Source organism: Erithacus rubecula (genome assembly GCF_903797595.1).
Source record: "Erithacus rubecula genome assembly, chromosome: 3".
Classification (NCBI taxonomy): Eukaryota; Metazoa; Chordata; class Aves; order Passeriformes; family Muscicapidae; genus Erithacus; species Erithacus rubecula.
Genome location: NC_136689.1, coordinates 131,235,865 through 131,262,633, shown reverse-complemented (window position 1 = coordinate 131,262,633; position 26,769 = coordinate 131,235,865). Strand labels below are relative to the sequence as shown.

The 26,769-nt window shown below is 39.6% G+C and overlaps 2 protein-coding genes across 4 annotated transcripts in view; one reads left to right on the top strand and one right to left on the bottom strand.

Annotated features, from left to right (window-relative positions):
- Positions 1 to 9,404: 9,404 nt before the first annotated feature.
- On the bottom strand, positions 9,405 to 13,729 carry ENY2 (ENY2 transcription and export complex 2 subunit). Its single transcript, XM_079301582.1, has 4 exons — positions 13,312 to 13,729; positions 11,404 to 11,474; positions 10,545 to 10,619; positions 9,405 to 9,637 (listed from the first exon to the last, which is right to left on the bottom strand). The coding sequence occupies exons 1-4, from the start codon at positions 13,377 to 13,379 to the stop codon at positions 9,561 to 9,563; spliced, it is 291 nt and encodes a 96-aa protein (XP_079157708.1). The 5' UTR covers positions 13,380 to 13,729; the 3' UTR covers positions 9,405 to 9,560.
- Positions 13,730 to 13,861: 132 nt separating this feature from the next.
- Positions 13,862 to 26,769, top strand: part of NUDCD1 (NudC domain containing 1) — a 31,547-nt gene continuing 18,639 nt past the window's right edge. The window contains exons 1-3 of one of the 3 annotated variants that reach the window (XR_013773715.1): positions 13,945 to 14,145; positions 19,149 to 19,242; positions 23,001 to 23,155. Coding sequence is in view for 1 of the 3 variants with exons in the window: in XM_079301577.1 (XP_079157703.1) it covers positions 14,028 to 14,145; positions 23,001 to 23,155 (273 nt within the window). In the remaining 2 variants the exon portion in view is untranslated. Of the gene's footprint in view, positions 14,146 to 19,148; positions 19,243 to 23,000; positions 23,156 to 26,769 lie in introns of all 3 variants that reach the window. The other 2 variants (XM_079301577.1, XR_013773714.1) reach the window with 2 other exon arrangements.

Sequence of the window (26,769 nt, the reverse complement as noted above, 5' to 3'; positions counted from 1 at the left end):
TGTTGCATTCATGAAAAAAAGCTGGAAATTGGCTGACCAATAATAATATAACAATTATAAACATATCTTAATTTCTAAAATCAATGTTCACAGGGATAAATACTTCATTGTTCAAAAATGTCATTAACCCTCAGCTCTGAAGTTTTAAACTTGGATTCCTTTGGCTTAGTTAATTTTCCTAAAGAAATCTCCTGAAGTCTTGGGTATTTTGTTGCCATATTGTATGCAGTACTGCTACAGCAAATTAATCAAGTTTGTTAAAGAACTATTTTTTTTTAATATCTTTTACAGATTAACACTTAAACATATTAAGCCACATTACTTGACAATTTGCAAGTGTGCTAATGTCACTTCTTTTACATCTATGGCAATTTCCATCACTTCTAAGTTTGATAGTTCCATTATCCTGATACATTCATATCTATTTAATAGTCTCACTCTGCAAAAGTGATACAATCTCTCTTTCAATATTAATTCTCCCTCCTATGGGATGTGTGCTTCATTTGTTTGTTTGTTCTCTCAAGTGGTTTATTAAAGCTACAAATAGCTTTTTAACTAAGAGTACCTTTCCTCAATTACCCTCCTGATGCATTTTGTAGTAATTCAAGTTTTACGTTTACAGAATAAATTTTACCTTCAATGAGTGTTTAATTCTGGTCAAAGTAGAGTTTTCATGGTTCTAACCACAGAAAAATTGCAGGTTTTTACTGTAAAATTCATAAGTAATTTTATACACTACTGCTGCAAATTTATTCATTAAAATGTCTTGAAACTCCAGATGAGAAGAGGCAGTTCCATTGTTAGATACATTTTCCATTTCTTTGTAGTATACCTGAGCATATATTTTGGGTAATATCTAAGTATTGTCTAAATAATTTGCTTAAATTCAGGCAAATGTGTATCCTAGCCTGTGTGAAAATATGACCCAAGTAAGTAGCCAAGCAGTCACAAAAGCCACTTTTCTCTCTAAAGGTTTTCCTTGCTCAAGCTGTACCCTCCTCTGCCTCTGCCAGTGAATCTTAAATTACTTCCTTTATTCCCACTAAGACTTGATATACCTTGCAGAGGAAAATTCCAAACCAGTGACCTTGGTAAGAGGCCTTTATAGGAATATTCAACAAACTGACTTAACAAGAATGTAATATATAAAAAGAATATTTGTGACTTTGAAATGGAGCACACTCCAAGTAGCTTTTTTGGAAGCAGTGGCCAAAAGGGGCCAAAGAGCAGCAGCAGCAGCTTAGGTCTCCCTGAGCTCAGACAACTGCACAGATCTGCTGTTCTGCTGGACTGGGCAGGTTCACTGCACCCCTGAGGATGTTTCAGGGGTTCTCTCTCTTTTACACATCTCTGTCTGAGGCACTGACCTTCACCCTGGAGCCTGGCCAGCTGACAGGACCTTTTATGAGGCAGGATCCCCAGCCAGCTAGAGGAATACCCACTCAGGTTGAAACAGGCAGGCAGTTTTTATCTCAGAGGTGATGAGGAATGTGTGATTTTAGCCTAGTGCTGAGTAATTTCCTGAAGAGACTACCCTGGGTTCTCCTCTCTGCTGACAGCATCAGCTCCTTCTGCTGTTTCTGTATTTAATATGATGAGTTAATATGCAGAATAGATGGTAGGAGTGCTACCAAAATCCGGTTTTCCTTGTCCCTGCAATATTACTCATATTTCTCAACTAAAAATTCAAGAGAGGAAAATGGGACCTGTTTTTATTTTATACAGCTAATTTATCACTTCATTACTAAACAGAAAATCTTCCTTTAATTCTGTCCTATGCAGCCATTAAGTAATCTTTCTTAACTTACACAGCCTGTCTTTTGTTTTTACAAGGAAAAAAATTCATTAAGTAGAAGTTATCAGAAAGTGAATCCTTGGGACTATGTTAGCATTTGAATTCAAATCCTCTAAATACTTGAGTACCAGCATGTTGCTTTATAAAAATATTTAGTTACATGGATGTGTTTGTGTGTGCATGCCTGCAAATGTATTATTTCCAAGAAAATAAGAGAGAGAGGGCATAGGATGGAAACAATGTCACAAAGTTTTATTGGAAAAAGCATTTAGGAAAGCAAAGGATTTTCTTCCAAAGATTGTTTTAGGCTGTGATTGGTTTGTTGGTATTTGAGGGGAGAGAATAATGAAGCTGTTCTTTGTTTCTTTGTACTTCAGCATTTGTTAGAAATTTAGAAAATGAAAATTCCTCTAATTTATGCCTCTAATTTATGACAGGTCAAATGGTCTAATTTCAAGCAGGATTACTCTGAAGTTAGGAAAAGAACTTAATAACAAAATATTAATAATGAGTCCTTGCTTTTCCCATTTTAAAACAAACCAGTTCAGCAAAAAATACCTACATTATACTCCAAAAATTTCAAAATTTGCATTCTTATCTGAACACCAGCTGATGCCTAAGTTTTAGCTTTTATATTTTTCATATTCTGTACTGCCTTAGTGTGCGACTCTGAACTTCATATAAAATGTTAGCAAGCTCTCTTCGCAGTTTATTGGGCAAAACAATCCTTTTCCAGGCCGAAAAACAAGGATACTGTTGCAGGTTTGGGTCTAAACAGTGTAAACAACAGTGAATTGAGGAGAGCAGTCTGGGAGGATGGGACTTCATTACCTGAAGCTGTAATTGGAAAACTAACTCCAATATGTAAATAGACCAAAACTTATCAAAGTGTGAAAACTCGTGACATGCCATCCATCTTGGGTATGGTCACAGCCAGGCTCTTGTACTGCCCAAGGTGTATCCTTTGAAAGCCTTTTTAATAAATACCCACTTTATTCCTTTAACCCTGTCTATCCTCTGTTCCAGGGAGCCTCTCTAGGCATGGCAGTGTGCCAAGACCAAGTGGCTGTTGGAAGTGCTGAGTTCCCAAAATTTGTCTAAAAACAATGACAGCTTCAGACAAACCTTACTGTCTCAATAAAATTTGGACTGGGAAATTAGATCTCAGTTTTGATGCGGGTTAAAAAACTGACAGTTCATTTTGCATATAGCTGTGTAACCTCATGTACATACAGTCTTAGGGAGAGAGCAACCATACAAAGGATATGAGGAAGTAAAATAAATCCATCCTTTCATTCAATATACAACTTCCTCATATGGGAAGGAGGGGCAGGCACTGATCCCTGCTCTGTGGTGGCAGTGACAGGACTCAAGGAAATGGCCTGAAGCTGTGCCAGAGGAGGTTTAGAATGGATATCAGGAAAAGGTTCTTCACCCAGAGGGTGGCTGGGCGCTGAACAGCTCCCCAGGGGAATGGTCACAGCACCAGCCTGACAGAGTTCAAGAAGTGTTTGGACCATACTCTCAGACACAGGGCGTGGTTCTTGGGGTTGGTCCTGTGCACAGCTACTATTTTGACTTTCTGATCCTTATGGATTCCTTCCAACTCAGCTTATTTTGTGATTCTGTGATTATCAAGTTTTCCTGTTCACTTCATGATAGTGAGGAAGCATTTTAAGTTATATTTATCATTACATCAGTCAGTAGGCTGAAACCAGGCTTAGATCACACTCTTTTTGATCTTCATTCAACAAAAGAACAGTCCTCTTCTGGCCATTGACTGTTTGATGAAACTCCTGCAAAATCCATCAACAGATCTTGAAATGTAAGCTGAACAACTCAAATATTAGCAAATGGATCCAGGGCTTGCGCAGAAACTCACCTCAGAATGAAATGTGCATGAAAATGTTAACAGATTAGCTAGAGACAGAATTTTTACATCCAGGTTACAAAAAAAAGATTTTGTAATGCTTAACTTTTACTGCCTCTTCCATTGTAGCTTCTGAGGACAATGCATTCCACCCAGCCACACCTGTGTTTGGGGCTGACAACAGATGCTTGTGTTCAACTAAAGAAGCATTTCTCTTTGTGGAAAGTGCTTATTCTGGATCTCATTTCTCTGTTTCTGGGAGAAACTGAGCAACTGCTGCCAGATCTAGGGAGCATCATAGGTGAGTACTGTATTTCCATAAAGTTTGATTAACTCTGGACTAAAGCAGTTCTTCCTTGAAGGCGTGATGTACTCAGGAAAGCATTAAAAAATGAAGGATCCACAACATTTCTTCACTATTTGTTTGAGTGATTAAGCACTTGTAATTTTAAATTTGAGTTTGTCTGACTTCTATTTTGCATGTATTCTTTAATCCTTTCTCTGTTAAAGTTTCCTCTGTTTCTTTTTTTTCTCCCTGAGAAGATTATGACACATCACAACCATATTCTGTGTCACCTTTTTTTTCAATAGAATAACATTGGGAGATTTTTCAAGTTTAGTTAGCAGTGCTAGCCCTCAATAATTCCCTTTTCTCTTTCAGTACTCCATTTTTTCCTACTTCCTTTCAAAACTGCAAGCTGAGCATCAGACTCACCAATGCAACAAAGCTAGGGTCAGTGTTGTGCTCATTTCTGCTCGTAGGTATTCAAAGAACCCTTGGAAGCAGATGCTGGGTTTTCTGTGATTTCCAGTGTCAGTGCTTTCCAGAGAATTGTGTAGCTTTTTCCCTGAGCACTGGACCAAACCCCAACACTGTGCTTTGTTCACAGACAGTGTGCCTGGATGAGAGCCAGGCACAGAAGAGCCCAGGTTGCTCTGCCCTGCTCAGTGCTCACCCACAGGCTGCCAAACATTAATTTGATCAACAGCAACTTTATATCTTACCTCAGGATCAGTGATGGAAAGAATGGATACCTGTTTCCTAGTGACTCCAGCAAACAGAAATTAGCAGGGATTTCTTAGAGGGACATTTTTATGATCTGTTACTATATAACTAGTTAAAAGCTAAGCATAAAAAAATGTTTTTAAGAATAGTACTGTTCAGATGGAAAGCATCATGGTAAATGTGAAATAACACTGAAGTGAGATTAGGCTTTGTTATTCCAAGCAGAATACCAATTAGCCTATTTATTACACTAAGGTGGTGAAATATAAATTATTTATGAGGAAAGGAATTTGTTTTTCCTCATTTTGAGCTCCAGTCATTACACATTTGGCTCTGCAGCCACAGCTGTTTCTTTTTTGGAAAATGAATAGTGAGAAAAACAAGCCAAGTAGAACACAACTCTGATTTCAATTGCAAATACTTAGAAATTTAAATAAAGCCAAAGAGACCCAGCAGGTAGAAACACTGGGTATTTTCATTGCTCCAGTAAAAACTCAATCACTAAGTTAAAGCCAAACTCACAAGGTGCCACAATTGCTACAATTAAACACATTCAATAAGATGATGGCACGGATGAGAAAGTGCAGAGCTGTCACCTCAAAGGACCCTCCAGAGAGAAATGAGATGCAGCAAATATTTTCTAATAGCACTGATGGGATCTTACTGGATTTAAACAAGAGTTCAGATGTACTTGCTCTCCAAGTGATAAAGGGCCATACTGCAACATTCTGGCAGCAAATAGGAGTGAAGAAGGAACAGGGAGAAGATAAATAACACCCTCATCCAAAAAAAAAAAATAAAAAAATAAAAAAAAAAAATTGGAAAAACCTGTGATAGCAAAATCATTCTATCTAAGATGTGAGTATAATTTTGACATCCCAGCAGAAAATATTGGTGATGTCACTGGTTTGTAGCATTTTTTTTACTGAACTATGTCAATATAGAGAAATGTTCATGGAAAAATAATTATCAAACAAACTAGAATCAAACAAATTTCAGCTCATGGAGCATTTCAGACCCCTCAGGACCTGACTAAGGGGTAGGCTAATCTAACTTTTTTCTATTGGCCTTTCATTGACAGCAGTAGAACTATTCAATTTCTGTCACATAGGATTTGGATTAGTGCACATCCAGAGCTATACCAATTTACTCTAGCTGTTATCCAACCCATTATTTCCATGTCTGTTTACAAACTCTTTTATTTTTTGCAGACTTGTCTACAAAAATATGAAGCTGAACCAGCTACTGGAATATATATGCACTAGGCCAGCTAAAAAATTATATTCCCACAGTTGAGGGAATTCACATAAATCCTGAATTCTCACTTCACAGCTGTTTAGTTCTGGGTGCTGTCTTCCTTTGTAAGGAATCAGTGCATTTCATGACATTGAAAATGTGGAAATTTTGAAGAAAAATTAGTTAATGCATCTCCCTGTCTGTATATGCTAGAGGTATAGAACCTTTAAAAACACAAATCATTGTATTTTTCAGTGTGGGAAAACAAAAATGCTCTGACTGAATCCTAAGTGGTGCTGTTTTCAATACTCAAACAAATGTGCAAAAACTGAGACTGTGCATCTGAGAATGAACCTGCAGTTAAAACAAAAAAAAAAAAAAACAACAAACAAACAAACAAAAAAATGAGGCCACAAAGAAACCATCTCTCATTGCTGGTATCACTGCAAATCTAACTTCACTCTTAGAAGATCCACTGAGATACCTTTGACCAGGACACTCCAGTCTAATTTGGAAGTGCATATATTGTCCAACATGCTCCCGGCTCATCTGCTCTCTACTTAATGGAGGCTGCCCTGGTGTGATTAACAGAATTCACATGGGGAACAAGTGGCATTGGGCTGTTTACATCAAAGAGCAGCCAGAGGTACCCTGAGACAGGAGCCACTGGTGTGTCTCTGGAATGCAGTCACTCTCCCCTTCCTTTTGCAAGTCTCTGAACACTCTTGCATTTTAAGCCAGTCTGGGCAGGACTTTATAGCTTATTTTTGGCAGCATGTGAAGAGCATGTTGTCAAGCCTTTAGCTTCAGATTGGTCAGCACAATTTTCTGAAAATCTGTACAGCATTCAATTTTTATTCTGTGCCAAGTGTGAGTTGACTGCAGAGGACTACATTGCACTTTAGCTGTCATGTTCCAAGTGGAACTTCAAATGTTTACAGATGAGACAAGTCTTCCACAGTTCAATGTATGAATACCTTAAATCTGGCCCTCTCTGACACAGTAAAGGAAATCAATTGATAGCTCTGGAGCAAGTCAATTGTGTGCCCATGGCATGCTGCAGCCATTCATTAAGCAAAGACTTCTAAAGTCATGTGTGAAACACTGAAGAACATTAGCAAAGACCTCTAAGAACAAAAGGGTAGGACTGCTGTTGGTATTTTACAGCTTTGATGTATATAAAACAGGCTCAGGTAGCATATATGCTGCTAGAATGTGTGAAGAAACATAATGTACTCCATCAAGTACTAGCATTGGGTGTATCAAGTCTGGAATGAAGAACTCACAATAATTGTATATATGTGCAATTCAAATAGAACATATTGCAAATAAAATTACAAACATTGGATTGACATACTGTGCTGGTTTGGCTGGGAGGGAGCTAATATTCTTCATAGTAGCTATCACAGGGCTGTTTTCAATTTGTGCTCGAATCAGTGTTAAGATGGGATGTTTTCATTACTGCTGAGTGGTGTTTACACACCATCAAGGCCTTTTATCCTCACTCCACCCCACCAGTGAGGGGACTGGGGATGCATAAGGAGTGGGAAGAGGATCCATCCAGGATAACTGACCCCAACTGGGGGCCAGCAGATAAAGCTGGAAGGAGAAGCAAAGGGGAGATATTTGGGGTGGTCGCATTTGTCTTCCATAGTAACTTAACCAGGATGGAGCTCTGCTTTCCTGAAGATATCTGAATACCTGCCTTCTGGTGGGAAGTCGTGAATGAATTCCTTGTTTTGCTATGCTTGTGTGCATGGCTTTTGCCTTACCTATTAAATTACCTTTATTTCAACCCATGAGTTTTCTAACTTTTATGCCTCAGATTCTTTTTCTCATCGCACTGGCTGTTGGGGGGAGTGAGTGAGCAGCTGTGTGGGGCTGAGCTGCCAGCAGGGTTTAATCCATTAATGCAAAAACACATTTTAAAAAACACGGTGAATCTTTAAGTGAAAGAATTGTCTACTTCTTAACCTCCACCATTATTTAACAACACAGAGGCAATGGCATACAGCAAATATGCTCAAAATGGCATGAAGGTAGATTTAAAACAGCACAGGCAAGGCCTTCAGGAGGGATATCTGCAGCAGATCTGCAATCTTGGTTCCAGCATTTTTTCAGTCTTAGCAGGAACTTGGATTTTATAGACAAAAGAAGTTCATGACCAGCTACATCTTGTCCTGTTGATGTTGGTATTACCCTGTTTATACCAACTCCTGTCTATTGACAAACTTTACCTTTGGCTGTTGCCAGACCTCTCTTCCCCGGTCTGAGCAGGCACTGGAGCGCTCTCAGCCCGGCACTGCCGCTGTGGCTCTGCCAGCCCCGCGCCGCTGATGCTCCGGCTGCGAGCCGAGTGTCCCAGCGACAGGAGCGCTCGGTGCCGCGGTTCCGTCCCGCACCCACGGCGCTGGGATGGAACGGGAGCGCTCACACTCGGTGTGCTCTGTGCCCAGCACCGCGGTTCCGTCCCGCACCCCAGGCGCTGGGATGGAACGGGAGCGCTCTGTGCCCAGCACCGCGGTTCTGTCCCGCACCCCTGGGGCTGGGATGGAACGGGAGCGCTCCCTGTGCGCAGGGCGCGGCTGCCCCCGGGCGGCTCCTCAGCTGCGAGCTCGCAGCAGTGATGAACAGCGCAACCCACTGGCACTGGAGTGACTTCCTAAATGACAGTTTTTACAGAATTCTAATTAGGAGTGTGACTATTATGTTGAGTCAGTAATTTTTCACAATAGCCACCGAGTCACAATAGTATCCGATTGCTCATTCAGTTTCTGCTTATGCTTCTCTTCCACTTTATAGCCTATTCTAAACCACAAATATAAGATGGGAGAAATTAAACATTCTCACTTCAAAGTCTCTTTCTTGATCCTCTCTATTCATAAAATTTATTTTTGCTATATATAGACTTGTCTGATGTTACGCTTCTAGATACATGAATTAAAAATGCTAGACTTGCTAGCAGACTTTCAGTGGCAAGTTACTGAACTATACTTCAATTTCAAAAGGCCTCAAAGATCCACATAAAAAATACCAGTAATATGGGCAAGGCTAGAAAGCAGCAATTGTTCAGAATTAGAATAGCGACTCAAAGTAAATGTGAAAAGAATTACTAATGAAAGATACAACTGCCTTTTTCTTGAAGAATTCAACTTCTTATGAATTGCTGAGTAAATACTTGTAACCCATGTCAGAGACTTCAAACAATTCATTCTCTAGAAAAGAAATACAAAAGGAATTTCACCAACAGTTTCACATAGTCTTAACTTTTTCCTGCTTACGCTGGGAAAATCAGAAAGGCTATGCTCAGCAGTATCCCATTTCCCACACTTTTTTATATACTTCTCTGCATTTCTGGTCAACATACTTTTTAACTGTGCTTCTTCTCTGAAAAACTTTGCAAGGTTCCACAATTGTATAAAGTTATGGCTTACTAAAAACTGGAACAAGTGACACCACATTACAGTCCACTGAGAGAATCACCTCAGAACCATGAGTCCACAAAATTTTTTATTAAAATAACACCAAGTTTAAACAATCGACGCAGTGTGAAGAAAATTTAATGATTTTTCTTCCTCAAGTATGTAAACTGCATTCCAATCCTGACACAATTGATGCAATACAGGAAACTGTATCCCAGATGAATGTCAAAGTTAAAGACTGGCATGCTGAGCAAGGAAGGTTCTTATTCTTTGTAAGAGTTCTTTCTTTACACTGTCTGGTACCAAAGCTGAAACACATATAAGAAAGCAAGAAGTAAAAAAAGACATAATAAAAAGAATGCTAAACCCATACTTTTACAAGAGCCATTTCTGTTCTTTCACAACAGCCATTTCTATTTTTTTACTGTTCTTGCAATTATATTAATACCTAAAGTAACTGAAGCTACTTGATTTTCATAGAGCATATCTATATTTTTCCCATTTAAAACAGGCTAAAATTGAGATCTGTTGAGAACAATGTTGTTACTGATCAGTTTTTTTGCCTATTCCTAGTTCAGAAAATTGGAAAGTTTGAGGAAAAGGATTATTCAACATGAAACAGGATATAAACCAGAACAAGTGTGATTATCCTACCTTTTTTCTTCATAAATTTAAGACCAAAAAAATCTCAACCCTGGCCTCTGAGTAAATGAATCAAGCAAGCTATTTTGAAGGCCTATTTTTATTTAGACCTTAATGAAGTTTCTACCATTAATACTGAACTCTGCTAGAGAGCCCGAGAAGAACGATATAAAGACAACTGCAATTTCCTTATGTGATTTCACTTTTTTTGGAATGTGTATGCTATGTCCTTTACTCTTCCCATTCCCACTCCACTAGAACTGTTAGTTCTGATTTTCCATATTAAAATATTTGGAATTTTAAAACATCTGTGTTGCATACGTGATTTGGGACTATTAAGTCAATTATAAAAATTAATTTAGACATGACTAAATAATATAATCTGCAAAAGTAATCTGAAGGCTGCTACACAATACAAATTCACATGTTTCATTTGTAGTTAATATTAAGCTATTAACACTTTTCCTTGAATCCAACACAGGCAAGCTCATGATGGTGCTTTCAAAACATTCATGAAATAGAGGCATGTATGTTTATTGATGTACTACTCCATTTACATTTGCATTTTCTTACCTCTGCCTTTGGGAGTGATTTCTGCCACCAAATCATCAACAGTAACATGCTCTAATCCTTTTTCTTTAATGACATCTGGGGAAGACCAAGAACAATACTTTAAGTCTTTTAATCCACTCATAAGACGACAACCTGTGCTGGTGATTTAAGAGACAAAACCTGCCTAGATAGTCATGGGAGAATATGAAATAGCATGGGATTTAAATATGGGTTATTAGCTCAGTACCTACTGCATTGTACAGTGGATTTTAGTCTCTCACTCAAGCCAAAGGCTTAAGGATGGCTTGTCACTGCTGATGCATCTTGATCAGCTCACATTCCAAAAACAAACATTAAAATGTTTTATCTCATCAGAGCACTACCAGATGTGCCTTTTACTGGTGTGTTGGAGCAGTTCACAAGTTGGCTCACTTATCTCTTAAAACACATTATTTACAAGTAGTAGGAAAGGTGCAACTGAAAAAACACTTTGGAACATACAATAAAGAAAATCACAGACAGTAAATCCCTACTATTCTTCCAAATGGGTTAAACAAGATTTCTGTACATCAGCCAAGTCAAAAAGTATGTCAGAGAGAAAGGAATAAATATATAGCAAAATAAAGGCTATTATTAACACACATCAGTATTGAAACAACTGTTTACTTATAGTGCCTTGCACACTACTGAAAAATACAGATGTCAAAACTGAGAAAATCTCAATTCAGTAACATGTTTAAACATAAATGTCATGTTGCCAGGGATACATTCCTCTTGCCCAGGTCTTGTTTAAACTGTCAGAAAAGCCTTCATCTGGGACCTTTATTTGGCCAGAATCTCAGTTGACTACAAAGAAAATTATTTAATTGACCACTGTTACCTTTGCAATGTGCCTTCAACTGATCCTTCCAGCCACATTCAATTAACTTGGCTCTCAGCAACTCTTTAAGGCTGTTAAGACAATATAAAACTTGTTAGAACAGCAAACATTCCTCTCAGCTTAAATATGCTCCAGTTTGAAAGCCAAGCCTGTAATTACTACCCAAGAGCTCCCAGACCAGCAGCAGAAAAGGCTGAACTGCAGGTGAATCCAAAGCCAAATGAGTTCCAATTTCAGTTTACCATGTTGGATATGAGGATTTGGTACCTCCAGGGATAACTCACAGAACTGCTTCAGGCAATGTGGATGCTGCAGCCTAGAGAAAAAGTTAGAGGCCCTTGAATTACTCAAACAGAGTCTACTCTGGTAGCAGATGTATGCAAACTTTCAAAGTTGGAGTATTTCACCTGATACCAAGTCTTTAAAGTACGTAAAACTTTCTCCCTCACCTTTCTGGAAGAATTCTGCACTGCTCAACTGCATGTTTATCTCCTCAGTTACACATTACCTCGTTCTGGTTGAAAATGAAGGATCCTATATCTTATCTTCCTAAGCATGGTTAGCTATGTAATCTCAAGCAACAAGGACTCAGGCATTAGAAAGACATAACAATTTGCCACAATGAAGCATCTACTCCATTTATCAAAACAGAATATTGAAAAATAGCTAAAAGAAAAGTGAAAATTAGTACTAAAAACCAGGAGAATGGAAAATGAAAGTAAGCTATGATAAATAACTTCAATCTTTTACCCTTTTCTCCATTAGCTAGCAAGCCTGCTTATCTGGTACTATCATAAATAGCTCTAGCAAAACCCTGTTTTTATGAATGAAAGGATTGTAGCAAGAGGCTGAATAGAGTAGGTTTAATCCCTTTTACTCAGTGAATTGTGTAAAGGACAGATGAACTAATGACAAAAAAAGCAGAGTAAGAATACAGATGAAATGGGTGCCTCTGGATATTTCTCAGCTCAAGAAATCCAAGTGCTCTGCCCCTAATCACAGAATAGCTCTGATAAAGCCTGTTTATAAGACAGCTTTTGCATCTTGATAAAACAGTTCCTATTCTTAAATTAGCATAAAATAGATCTCAATACCATTTCAAGAAACTGCTTGCTTTGCTGAAGCTCTATGCAATGTCCAAGGGGATGGTCACAACCAAAAAAGATGTAGAGCAGAGATACCATGTCAGGGTACAAAAGGTTACACCAGCTATAAGGTTAGGTCATGACCCAAGAAAAAAAAATTATTCTCATACAGGCCTTTAAAAATGAAGGAAATACAGCTTTTGGTGCATGGTGTTGCAAGCACAGTGAAACCACGAGGAGGGAAATGTCACAAGCACTCTTAGTGATATGTAAATATAAGGACAATAAAAGAGATTGAAGGGACAACAACCGGCCAAAAACATTGTGCAATTTACTTGTTTGCCTTTGTTGGGATCTCTGCAATGACTTGCACAAGTGTTGCTTTATGTATTCTACTGTGTATTGCCTCACCTAACAAAAGAGCTAGAAACACAAGAAAAACTTAAAAGTAAAAAGGGAAGTTTTGTTTCATTCTTCTTATCAGGAAACAATAAGATTTAAACTGCAACAAATTGCAAGGAACACTGATTCTTACATGAATCATTCCAACACAAAATACCTACAAAGAGAAAGCTTTAGAGTTCATAAGCCACTTAGCCCCTCCTTTATTTCCCCATTAGCTCTTTCAAATTGGAAAACTAAATAAAACTGTTCAAAAGGCATTTTTAAAATAGTTTATATAATATTCGAGACTTTCACGTGCAAACATTTAAAGAATCTAGAATAGAGTTTATTTGAGTGAGTTTACTTTACTTCTAGGTGTAGTGCAGGTTTGATGCATTTAATCAAACTCTCACCGACATGGAGCAGGAAGTCAACTTACCGTTCTCGCTCTCCTGTTTCTATCAGCTTTTGGTTAATGGTTGCTCGCATCTGCGCATCTTTATTCATTTTGGAAATCTACGTTTTCCACAAACCTACACAGAGCAAAGCAGAGTTTCGACAAGTGCTGGTGTCATTCACCCAACAAAAAACCCAGTCAGTGTTCTGTCCACCGGCAGATGCCCGCGGTTAAGGAGCGGAGCAGCGGCGTGTGGCGGGCTCGGAGACCAGCTCGGCTCGGCACCCACCGGGCGGCCCGCGGGCACGGCCCACCCCCGCCGGGCGCGGCCTCTCCGCAGCCCGGCCCTCCCGCCCGGCGCCCCCGGCGCTCGGCCCGCCCGGCGCGCCCCGGAGCGAGGGTCCGGCGGGGCAGGCCCGGCCGGTTCGCTCCCCGCGGGCTCCCGGCTCACCGCCGCCGCAGCCCCGCCGGTCCGTGCAGCAGAGGCGGAGCCGCCCGCGGGACGCGCCATGCGCCGCCTGCCCCACCGCTCCGGGCGCGCGCGCCGCCGGGAAACGTAGTCCGGGCTCGGCGACTACAGCTCCCGGCGCGCCCCGGGCGCGCGGCTGCCCGCGGGCCCGGACTACAGCTCCCAGCATGCACCGCGGCCGCCGGGAGCTCGCGCACCCTCCTCCCGTGGTGCTCCGCGGCCGCTGCCGCGCGTTCCCCGGGGCCCGCGGAGTTGCCGGCGCTTCCCGAAGTTTTCGCGGCGGCGCGGGATGGCGGGCGCCGCGCACTGCTCCCTGCAGGCCAAGCGCCTGCTGCTGGACCCCAAGTTCGAGGGATACAAGCTGTCGCTGGAGCCGCTGGCCTGCTACCAGCTGGGGCTGGACGCGGGTGAGGAGCGGGCGCGGCGCGGGGCCGCTCCCGCCGGGCATCCCGCGGGCAGCGCGGGTGGGACGGAGCCGCCGCCTTCCCCTCGTCCCGGGCGGTGCTCCGGGCCGGGCACGGCTCTCGGTGCGGGTCCCGCGGGCTCAGGGCCGAGCGCTCCGCTCAGGGCTGCGGGTGCTCGCTGCGTGCGCTGCAGTTTGTTTGCCGTGTTCGTCCGGCATCCTCCCCGCCGGGTGGATTGCCGGTGGCCCGAGTCTCTGACATGTCAGACCTGTTCCTTGCAGCTGCCTGCTCCTGGTGCGCTTAGTTCCTAAATGAGCCAGGAAACCTGTGTCCTAAATCTGGTCTTGTGTGTGCGGGCAAGGTGAGGCCAGATGACCAGCAAGGCAGTTCAGAGCGGAGCGTGAACGGAGCACGTGTGGTTTAGAGAAATGCATGTGAAATTAACATCCTATACAAACTTCACCAAATCAGCTGGTTTTCTTTCTTAGTCTGCCCTCAGTTCAGAGGTGCATCTTCATGCCGTGCATTATATGCCCTGCTTCTTCTGCCAAGCATCATTAGTATTGGAGATGATGGTCCATTAACAGGCTAATTCACTGAGGAGCACAATACCACAAAGTCCTGTTGGATATGTGCCTACAATCTTAGCCATGCCCTGAAATTTCTCAGCACTCTGCGTTTACTGATTTGTGAAATTCAGATCTGCTTGTCAGGTGGATGAATTAGTTTGGTTTTCTTTCTAAAGCTGAGACAGTAAACACAGTTTGTGTGGACTAATCTCTGTCTCTATATATTTACTGAACGATATACTTGTCTACAGAGTTACTCATTACATGTTACTTTAGTTTTGTGTAGAATATATTGTATTCATAGCAGATCAGAAAGGTATGTTTGCCATGCTGAATTGTCAGCAGTAGGAAGGAAGTTTTTAGATGAATTTTGTTTTGAAGCTTAAGTGAATGAGACTGAGTGTGTCTGTGGTAGGGCTGGAAAATACAACGAGAGTAACACTTTTCTTGTAAGACTGCTCTAGGTGTCACTTTTCAAAAAACTGCCCAAATACAGGTGAGTGGATGCTGTTATGAGTGTGCATCAGTTGTTTCAGAGATAGCAACACTGTAGCATTGGCACTCTCCCATAGTTTGTCTTTTATTTGCCGTTCTGCCTATGAGCAAGCAATCTTCGTGGTTCATAGATAGTCAGTTGTGCAGGTGAGGATTACAGATCTTCATTAAAATACAGTGAACAGTGGAGTTGCTAATATAGAGATGGATCTACTCAGTTCTTGTCCATTCAGATATTTTACATAACAGTTACAGAGGATTGATATGTGTGACTGTTCTTTTCTTTCCCCACTTCCCACAGAACAAAGACCCTGACTTATTTCAGTCTAACTTACTCAACTGTCCTATGGACTCACTAATGCTAACTCACTTATTCTGTTCTTTGTGCACATATATAGATATAGATACTCGTTCTCTGGAGAGTGGAAACCTTTAATTGTTGTTCTTGTGTTTTGGAATTATTAATAGGAAATGTATCAAGCCATATCTGTCTTCCAGATGTTTTGGTTGCAGCCTGCTCTTCTGCCATACAGCTGCCTCTTTCTCCTTGCTGGATTTCTTTTGTGTCTTTCAAGGCAGTTTACTCACAGTGCAGAGGTGTTCTGTATCTGATTTCTGTATTTCCCAGTGTCAGTAGTCTACATACGTGTTAGATTTAGGGTATCCTTCCAAAACTTGATTCTTGTGTTGTACAGGACTAATGGGTTGAGTTGTAGAGACTGTGGATGGTGTGTAGGCTGTGGCTTTTTCAAATTACTGTGTGGGAGAAGAAACCAGTATTGTGTAGAAGGCCAAGAACTTCTGCTTTCCAGTGCGCTCATGTGCAGATTCAGACTCTAGAACATGATGAAGAGCTTGGTAGTTTTTGGGTTATTAAATCAGTATTTGTCACTGCATGAAGAATTTGATTTCATTTCCTTAAAATGGGACTGAGTACAATAGCTAAAAAAAAGTCAAATGTTTAGGAACACTGTCAATATAATTATTTCTGATTTTATTCACAACCGTTTGCAAAAATACCATAATAGAATCTGGAAGATTAATGTAAAAAGGTGGTTGATTATTTTGTATTATAGAAAAAGATTTAGTAAGTGTTTGTCTCAAAAGACCTGAGATTTGTAGTTCTGCCTGTGTGGCATCCCAAATTTGGTGGCAGTTAAGAGGAATATGTGAGTTTTAGAGTACTTGGAATACATGGCAATAAAAAGAAATAAATGCTTGTTCTTAAGTAGAACTGAATTTAAACTCACCTGTAGTTGAAGTGTTTATGCAGTGTTATTACAAACTTGCATAGTGAACTTTAGAGTATCAATCTTCTCTCAATATTTCTATCTCTGTTTTTATAGTTATCTATTTTCATGAATTTCGCTACTATCTATAAAATAAAATGAGAAAAGAAGTTGCCCTGAGGAATTGATGCAGTCTTCTGCCCCTGAAGCAGGTGGATAGCAGCATGTGGTGCTGTGTGACAACTTGTGGTGGTTGTCATGTTCCTGAGGACATTTTCTGACCATCATGTAAAACTCATCTGAAGTGTTCAGTTCTAATGTGCCTTCAACTGATTGACTGTGGTTGCCAGGAATTTGCTGTGGTCAGATGTGTGACTGACAAAGAAATACATTTTAAGAAAAATTTTTTATTAGATCTGTAATAGAAAATTATTTTCTAGTAAATATCTTAAAATGTATGGTCATATTGAAGAATAGGGGAAGTACAATGCCATCCCTTCTCTTTTAAATATTATTATTTTTATGTTCTTTTATTTCTTCCTTATTGCAACCCATTCTGTCCTAGTTAATGCTAAACTCTCACAGTCATTTGTTTTCTCATCTCTCCTCCTGGTAATATATTACAACTAGTAGTGAGTTATTATGCTTTTAATTTCTAACTCTTCATTGTAAATTTTGACTTTTTTCTTACTTTTCTAGTTTTTTTTTCCATAACTTATTTTTAAATGTTTCCTTTGCATTGAGTTTTGTAATGCCTTGTTTTTTAGATCACCAAACTTTTAGGAGGGGCAAATGAGCATCTTGTTTGTGGTTGTGTCTTCTGCCCTAATCTGTTATCAGCAGAGTCCAAAGCAGAGATTGTGGGGTGAATCCTTGTCTCCAGCAAGGAACCAAGTTGCACAACATTTTTAAAGGACCCAAACCTTTACTAGTTAGATGTTTCATAATTCCTTTTCCTTTCCAGAGGTTTGTAATTTATTCAGATGTGGATGTTCCTGATCCCTTTCCTCTCTGTCTTGTCTGTTTGGTAGGACTAATATATATATATTTGCACCTGTAATGTAGTAGTGGATGCTTTTCAGTATAGCTACAGCTGGAAGGCAGAATGAACATTTGCTCAGAGATGGAGCTACTGGTGCAAGCCAGAAGAATATGCAGAGAATGCATTCCTTTGATCACCTGCATTTAGCAATTCTATTACTTTTTTTGAAAAACGGTAGTAATGCATGCTGTTTAGGAGGTCTGCTTCAGTGAAAAGTTGCTCATTAGTAGTGCTACAGAAAAACATATGTTTGTGACTTTTTATGGGGCAAAAGGCACCAGTATGTTTCAAGCATTTACAGTGATTTTCATTTGCATTTTCCATTTGCATTTGAAAAATTAAATATTAAAAAAAAGTGTTTGAAGTAATGTATGAGCTTTGTCAGACATTTGCAGCTGTAATTCATAGAAGTTTAGGTCTCAGGCACATGTTTACTCGGCAACAACGAGATCCTGCCTTTAACAAAACAAACATGGTTTTTACAATTAAAAGAAAAAGCATTAATCCAAGATTAGAAGGATCTTTGAATGCTGATACTAGAAAAGAAATAATTTCTTGCACTAATAGACCAGTGTATCTGCAATACAAAATTACTTCCACTGGGTGGCACTGCAAAGCAAGGCATGATGTACAAGCAAATAATATTTGATACTACAAAATATGCCAGTATAATTACTTTGTGTGTTTTACAGCTTTATAAAGTTGCTTTGGTGTATTCAGGAAAACATCCAAAAATGAAGGGGTTGTTTGGGGGCTGTTCCTCACCCTTTTTTTCTCTACCTTTCTCTTTTTTTCATCCCAGTTCTTCTGTGTAGTATTTGGTGGTAGATGTAAGACCTCTCTATTCATTTAAAGTCTAAGTTCCTTGATAGTGTTCTTTATTGAGAGAAGAATTTTTTTTTTCCACTGCAGACTAATAATTATAATAATATCCAGCTAGGGATCTGATAGTAAGAGTTAGGTTACAGATATATTACTTCTGTTGACTCTTATGAATTACTTTGTATTTAGTGCTTTTGCTTTTAAGTAAGTTTAAACTATTTTGAGTTAAATTATTATTTAAAGCATGGAACTAGTAGAGATAAATACAATTCTTTAAAAGCAGCATAGTTTTCTTTATACTGGTCCAAAATACCCCATCTAACTAGGATTGTTGGGAAATAATATTGAAAGCTGAGATTTAGTTTATACATTCTTGCTTTCTTTTCTACTATGAATAACAGTGTATAAATCAATGTTTCCAGGTTATGGTGCAGATGTATTTATCAGAAATTTGAAAGAGACCACGTATTGTTCTATTTAATAGCTGCCATTGACTGCTGCTTCTTAATTGAACCCAAACAGCCTAGTGAATCCATCGAGACTGGTGAATTAGTCTGATACTTTAAAAAAAAAAAAAAATTAAAAAAAGGACAAAAAATTAAAAATGCTAATACAAAGCAGACCAAACAACAAATCAGAAAAAAAATCCCGACTGAACAACCAAATAAAAACTCACAAAACTGTGTAACTGAGACTGAATAAGGTGATCTGATTGAAATATTTCTTCCTTTCCATTTACATTAATTTGCCTTTCTCTGAATTTACTTTATTAAAAGGCTCTGTTTCTTTTCTCTTTTCTCCTTTATTTTTTTTGCACTCAGCTCAGTTGGTTTTCTCTTTTTTTTGAAGGACCGTCAAGAAACCTTGAATCTTGAAGGCTGTAGAAAAGGAGGAATGAATTTCACCCTAGTGTAGGATCTTCTATAAACTATCTAAGCACATGGTATGTGATAGCAGATGGAAGTTGTGCACAGATTTCACTTGGTCACAGTATGGGTGTCAATTAATGGAGAATAGAATAGGTTCTTTAATTGCATCATCTTGGCAGAGCTACACGTGTGTATGATATGTTCTGAAAGCAGTTGGCTACCTCATTTAAAGTGTTTCATGACAAGACACAAGTACACATTTGTCAGATTTCCTAGTTTAAAATCACCCATGAATTGTATAGTTTATGACTTCTGTTTTTGTGGTATTAATTACATATTGCAGTAATGCAAGGGATTTGGATCTATTCCTGACCCCTTTTATTATTCAGGGTTTATCAGAACTACAGTCTAGGAAACTCAAGGACAGAGAAGTCATGTTCTTCCAGATTTTATAAAGTTCATAATCTTACAATCAGCTAATCAATAGTTTATTGTTCCAAGAATTTTCATTAAAAGTTGTACATTTACTTTAGGAATCATCTAGTCTGGAGTATTTAGACTGTTTGTTCAGTTACAGTTCTGACAAGAGCAACATAATTAGGAGAATGGGAAAAGAGAAGTGAAGAAAGCCTTACCATTTCAGAATTTTTGTTCTAAAAACTCTTTACGTGTTTTGTTTCTACATGTATATTCTAATTTCATAGGATCAGCTGTGCAGGAAGTAGGTGATATGTGCTTGGCTTCACTGAAAGTAATTATCCTGGATTATATTTGGTTTAGTCTTTAATTGTTTACACAACAATCATATAATCTTTTGTTGTGTTGAAAAAAATATATCTGTGATAAAACAGCTTTAAAATGCATTTTCACAATATGGTCTTATTTTTTTTACAGTAAAATATTCTAATAAATTAAAGTAGGAATTGGAATGGGTAGCAGTCCTTGCTATTAAGACAGGTGTATTTTCTTCTCACTCCTTTGTTGATATTCTTTGTTGATAGCTTGTTTAGAAGGGCTATAGTTTGTGGAACAGTAATTTATTAATTGCAGAGGTACGGAAATCCCTCTTGTGTGATGAATATGAATAAAGATTTGATCTGGGTGGAATTAAAACTGCTGGTTTGCAAATATCAACAGTGATTAGGAGACTAATTGCTAATTATGCTGTCATTTTGCAAGCATTTTGTATAGTATGACTGGATTTTTTATTAATCAGGCAGTATAATCTTGAATAGTTCTCTAAAGCCACTTTTATGTTAGTAGCCAGTGTCTCTAATGGGGTCTGTTCTGAAACAGGTAGTGATTGGCTGGTTGTTGAGTTGGTGATAGCTGTGCAGTGGCACTGATGGCACTGCCAAATGAGCTGCTCTTTGCAGGAATTGGTGCTCTGGCACAGTAAACTACTGCTGCAGGAGGGTTTAAGAAGATGCTAAAGAAGAATAAAAGGTCTGAGTGCTGCTACAGAGAGTATGGTCCCTATTATGGGGTGGGGTGGAAGTGAAATACTGGAAATAGATTTGCTCTGTTTCTGAACAGAAAAGGGAAGAAGGTAGAAGTTGAGAGATTAGGAACTACACTAACTCTAAACTGCTGCTGTGAGAAGGATTAGCCTTGAGGTGTTTTCCCATACTCTGGGCTTGAGTGCTAATCATCGTGGGCTGACAGAGTTTACTTGTAACTCCCTAAAGGATTTTTCTTGTGTGAAGTTCAAGATAAGTTCCCTGCTGGAAAGCTAAGAATCCTGGGTTGACTGTACTGGAGAATGAAATGGAGTTCTGATCTGAGACAATTTACAGAAGGATGGACTAGACCTCTACTAATGTATTTTGAGATGTTTTGACTACAGTTGCTTCATCTCTGTATAGATGCAGAATAGGAAAAAAAGCTGCACCTAATTTAAATAAAAACCTCGTTAGTCTTTGACAGATAATTAATGGTAGTTGAGTAGATGTTTTCTATTTGAAAAAATCTTGTTCAAGTGAATGACTGTAGGTAGCACGCTTCTTGCCTTGAAGAAGGTAGTTATTCTTGTGAACAGCCCTTCTTTGCAGTCTCTTTCAATCCAAAAAACTTAGTTTGAAATTCTTGGTATCTTGGACATTTCTGGAAATTTCAGCCTCAGTGAGAGTGCTAGGAACATGGTGGGGGGTTTGTTTGTTTGCTTTTGATTTGGTTTATTTTGTTTTGTGCTTTTGTTTTTGCTTTTTTTCTGTAATTAGTGTGAACTAATTCTGCTCTGTACTATTTTAATCTTTTGCCTTGTGTTGGTAGAGTAGTTCAGAATTTAAGACTATGAAATCCATGTAGTTATGGAATATTTCTTTTGGTTGCTGTTTTCCAAGAGTTACTATAGAGCAGACCTTTTTTGCCTTACTGTAATACAAAGTAGGTTTGACACTGTTGCATGTGTGTAGATGTGTGTTTCATGTGTGAGGGTTGTTGGTAAATTGGACCTCAACGCATGCTAGTGAGGGATGGGGTAGAGGTGTATTGGGTTCACATGGCCAGGTTTTGGTAGCAGGGGGCTCCAAGGGCAGGTTTCTGTGAGAAGCTGCTGGAAGCTTCCCCCATGTCTGGCAGAGCCAGTGCCAGCTGGCTCTGAGATGGACCCAGCAATGCTGGCCAAGCCCATCAGCTGTGGTGGGAGCACCTCTGGGTAATAGATTGGAAAAGTGTAAAAAGCACAAGAACTGCAGCCAGAGAGAGGAGTGTGTGAGAGACTGTGAGAGAAACCACTCTGCAGACACCAAGGTCAGTGAGGAGGAGGTGGAAGGAGGTCTCCTGGTGGGAGAGCAGATTCCCCTGTAACCTGTGATGAAGACCATGGTGAGACAGGTTGTACCCCTGCAGCCCATGGAGGCCCATAGGGGAGCAGAGATCCACCTTCAGCCTGTGAAGGACCCAGGAGCAGGTGCCTGCACCTGGCTGAGGCTGTGATGGCATGGAGCCATGCTGGAGCAGGCTCCAGGTAGGATGAGCTCATGGGGAGAGGAGGCCACACTGCAGCAGGTTTGCTGGCAAGACTTGTGACCCCACTGGGCACTCACCCTTGTGCAGTCCTTCCTGAAGGACTGTGACCTGCAGAAGGGGAGCCACTCTGGAGCAGTTTGTGAAGAGCTGCAGCCTGTGAGAAGAGCTCACCTTAGAGAAGCTTGTGAAGGATTGTCTCCTGTGAAAAGAACTCTGTGCTGGAGCAGTGGAAGAGAATGAGGAGGAAGGAGAAGCAGAGGGGTGTGATGAACTGACCTCAACCTCCATTCTCTGTCTCCTGTGCCACTGCAGAGGGGAGGAGGGAGTGACCACTGGGAATGAAGTTGAGCCCTGGAAGAAGAGAGGGTTGGGGGAAATGCATTTTAAGATAGTTTAATTTATTGCCAATCAGACCAGGGTAATGAGAAATAAAAACTGATTTCCCCAGGTTGAGCCTGTTTTGCCTGTGACAGTAATAGGGTGAGCCATTTCTCCTTGTGCTTATCCTCCCTCATGAGCATCATGTGTTTTCTCCCCTGCCCAGCTGAGGAGGGAAGTGATAGAGTGGCTTTAGTGGGCATCTGGCATCCAGCCAGGGGAAACCCACCATGATAGGCCACTGCAAATGGTAATGGTGATGAGGTAATCAAAGCTAATTACTTCAGTGGCCTTTAGGGCAGATGACTTGCTTTCCAAGTTTATGGTGAAATTTTAAGCTATGTATACATAATGTATTTTTCTTTAAATAAAGCTTACCTATGGAAAAAAATGGAAGAACTACTTTTAAATTATTAGTTTGAATTTTAAATTACTAAACTGTAAATAAATAATTGTTAAAATAGTCTTTTTCTTTTCCCTCCAGCTGTAGCAGAAGTGCAGCTTCGTGATGATCAGTATACCCTTGACCACATGCGTGCTTTTGGCATGTATAATTATCTTCACCTTGATTCCTGGTACCAGGATAATGTCTACTATGTTGATCAGTTTGGAAGGGTTATGAATCTGTCGGTGACTCTGGTAAGAATAAAATCTTTTATTTAAACCACTGAATTGAAAAAGATGGGAGCAGATGAGATAGAAAATGTTTGAAGTAGGATCCAAATGCAAAAACTGGATGAAGCTATTGCCAGGAAGATAGGTTTGTCAAAAAAATGCATTTGACCAGGAAGAATAAAAGGATTTTAAGAGGTTTCTGACTTCTTTGTGTTAATAATATTGCATTAGTGTTGCAATAGTGTGTGGCATCCCACCCTTAAGGAGACAGGAGCACTCAGGAGTTGAAGAGGCTTGTGGCCAAAAGGAACAGCAAAAGCCACAAAAGTTTACAGAGTTTTTTTAGTAGGTTATGCATTTGGCATGGAAATTGAAATGTTAGGCAATGGGCTAATGGAATGTTCAGGATCCTAGAGGTGCTGCCTGGGCTTGGTGGGGGTACCTGCTGATGGGTCACTTTCTCCACTTGTAAAATAGGTGACTCACTTTCTATACAAGTCAGTTATCATGTGCAGTTTGTACTTCCAGTCCCTTCTGGAAATGGGTTGGAGGGCTTAGGGCATATCTGGTGGTCTTGATCTCCCCCCTGCAGTCCATGTCCACATCCACTTCTCCACATTATTCCTATATGTGTGCTGTACTGTGCTGTGCTTATCTCTAGGAGCCAGAGCAAGGACGTTTGTCCCAGAAAGCAGGTTTGTCATACCTCTTTGTGGCCCCCATCTCCTGCCACATCCTGTTCTTTCTCACAGTGTGTTTCACCAACACACCTTGGTTGAGTCCACAACCTGTGTCTATCACTGCTGGAGTCATACACATTAGCTCTTTACTTTAGGCTTCTACACAGTGTTACATCTGCTTCCATTCTGGGCAAGATGGACATGACAGCAAGTTGAAGAAAACTGAAGATGCTTCTTTTCTAGTTGCTTTTCTCTTTCTCTCTGACATTACTTGATGTTTGTTTGCTAACTTGAAAACCCAGTCATTGTATATATATGTTAGATTTAGAAATGTTTAATCTAGACATCCTTTGTTGGAGGCAAAAAATGCTGGTGGCCATGAGGGAACTTGAAATTGTGTAAGCAAGTTAGGGCAAGTCTGAAATTTCTGCTTTTGTACTGGTGGTCCTAAGTAATTAAATTTTGTATTTCTTTTTAGCCATTTTAATGCATGCTTTAGTTTCCTTTAAAAACTATACTTCATTTCAGAGAGGGAAGGACATGGTTCAGGACATTTCAGAGAGGGAAGGGCACCATGTTTCTGGCACATACAGTTGTAATTGGGCATTAAGGAAGAAAAGACTGTATGGAAAGGAAAATATCCATTGTCATATTACCAGAGAATTTGACTTGTAACTTTGTCAGACAAAAGAAAACAGGGTTTTTGTGTTTTTTTGAGAACATGTTGCTTAGCCTGTGCAAGGTTCTGGGGACAGAAATTACTAGATCAGGACTAAACTAAGAAAAATTCTGAAATTGTAGTTTTAGATTTTCAGGAAATACAGGTTTCCAGAAGATGATAGGGTGAGAACAGTTGCTGTGCTTTTCATAGTATGTAGCAGTTGGAGACTTTGGCAAACTCTTACTATGACAAAATAATCTTCTAGGACTTCTTCCAAAACTTGAGATCATCTGGATTCCTAGTGTAAACATGTAAAAGAAAACCTTCTCTTAACAGTGGCTTGTCACAGTCTCATTTTTTGTTTTATCCTTGGGGTTGGTTCACCCTGACTTGCTGCTGAGCACCCACCCAAATTCTCTCTCACTCCCTCTATTTAACAAGATGGCAAGAAAAAATGAGAGTAAAGCTTGTGGATGAGGATAAAACCTGGGAGATCACTTACCAGTTACCATGGTGGGCAAAACAGACTTGCCTTTGGGAAAACTATTTAATATATTGCCAATTAGAACTAGTAGGATGATAAGAAAGAAGGTCACCCAAAGCTTGTGTGGGAACTTTCTCCATTTCCATGGGCAACAGTGTGGATATCTGTCCTCTGTGGGTTTCAGGACAGCCTGCTTTTCCATGGTCTGCTCCAAGGGCTGCAGGCAAACCTCTGTTGCACACCACTGTGAATCCAGTGGAGCCAGCTGAAGTGGCTGTGTGTGCAGGGGGCAGCCCTGGCCCCTCCTCACTGAGGCCACCCCTGCAGATCCCCTCTGCCTGCACAACACAGACACCCAATACATTCCTTTTTTAGGAGGGCACTATGTGTGTCAATTTATTTCTTAGCAGATAAAAGATTTTACAACAGGCTATAAATTGACATAAGAAATATTCTTTCCTAAGACCTATTTAAAAATAGTGGCATTTGACTAATTTCTGGTCACAAGTTTTGGGGAGAAATAGAACTGATTAAACTGGGAAATAAAAAGGCACCATCTTGTGTCCTAGTACATGATACTGTGCTGTTTTGCAAAGGAAACACATTTGCATATGAATAAGAAGGAATGTGTGTTCAGAAACATCAACAAGGTATCTCATTACAAATGTGCCCAGCCATATATTAGTCAAATGTATATTAAAAATAAGATTGGTTTTGGCTAAGTACAGCTTACAATTAAAATTAATGTCAGTCTTTTTTAAAACAGATGATGGAACAGAGTAATGTGTTCATCCTGAAATCTGTGTGAAAGAACACACGTAGGCTTTCTAATGCATCATGATTTCTATTTTTATTTCTTATTTTGGCAGCAGCTTTGATTATAATATGACAATATGTTGCTTATCCATATATCATTAATTGTCCCTGCAACTTAGGTGTTGAAAAGATGTTATCTGTGAAGGAAAAGAAGTGCATATAACACCTTGCCACTTGCTCAAAATCACACATAATTGAAAAAAGAAAAGTGATCAACACAAGCAGTACTTCTGTGTTGATGGATGAGTTTTCAGGTGGGCTTTTTATACCAGATTGATGAAATTGTTGCTCTGACTTGGCTGGAAATACTGTATAATAGCTTTAACCTTCTCCTTTTACAGCTGTTGGACTTTTTTCATTCAGTATGCCAGCAGCAATCAATACTCTGCTTTAAACATCCAGTGGGTAGGGAGGACAGTGACAGGTTTACTGACTTGAGATTTTTTAGTTGGTCGCTTTTTTTGCATCTAACTCAACTTTGTTGATTGCTCAGTGTTTGTAGCATTCAAATATAGCTGCAAAACATTCAGTTTTCTCTCTTAGCAGTTGGACTTGATTTTTTGATCTTAAACTCTTCTTACAAAGACAACTTGGTTTCTTTTTATTTTCGGATAATCAATTGAAAAATTGTGACAATAGGAACTCTTCTCACACTTAATTAAAATCTTTAATGGTATATGTATTTTCATCTTTTAATTTCCCATAAGAATTAGCTATGGAATACTGTTTCTGTAACTTTCAGTTAACTTGAATTCAGAACAAGTGATAGTGGCACCAGATACAATGTAGAAATTCTATTTGAAGCAAGTTAGAATAAGAAAGCAGATAGAGTACAAAATCTTTCAGTGTTGTGTTTCAGGGTTTTAAATACTTGTCTCTTTGTTATTTAGAATGTTGGGTAAGGACATTTTTTTTTCAGTTAAAGAGATGTGTCAAATGCCTAGGTATTTTGATTTTTCAAAAAAATGTAGTCTTGTATTTGTTGTGTCTACTTTAT

Excerpts from the sequence above, each read along its gene's own strand:
- ENY2 (XM_079301582.1), bottom strand. The coding sequence starts at position 13,379 with ATGAATAAAGATGCGCAGATGCGAGCAACCATTAACCAAAAGCTGATA. Across the intron at positions 10,620-11,403 it reads GTTGAAGGCACATTGCAAAG|ATGTCATTAAAGAAAAAGGA; the intron begins GTAACAGTGGTC and ends GGTCTTCCCCAG. Across the intron at positions 9,638-10,544 it reads AATCACTCCCAAAGGCAGAG|CTTTGGTACCAGACAGTGTA; the intron begins GTAAGAAAATGC and ends TATGTGTTTCAG.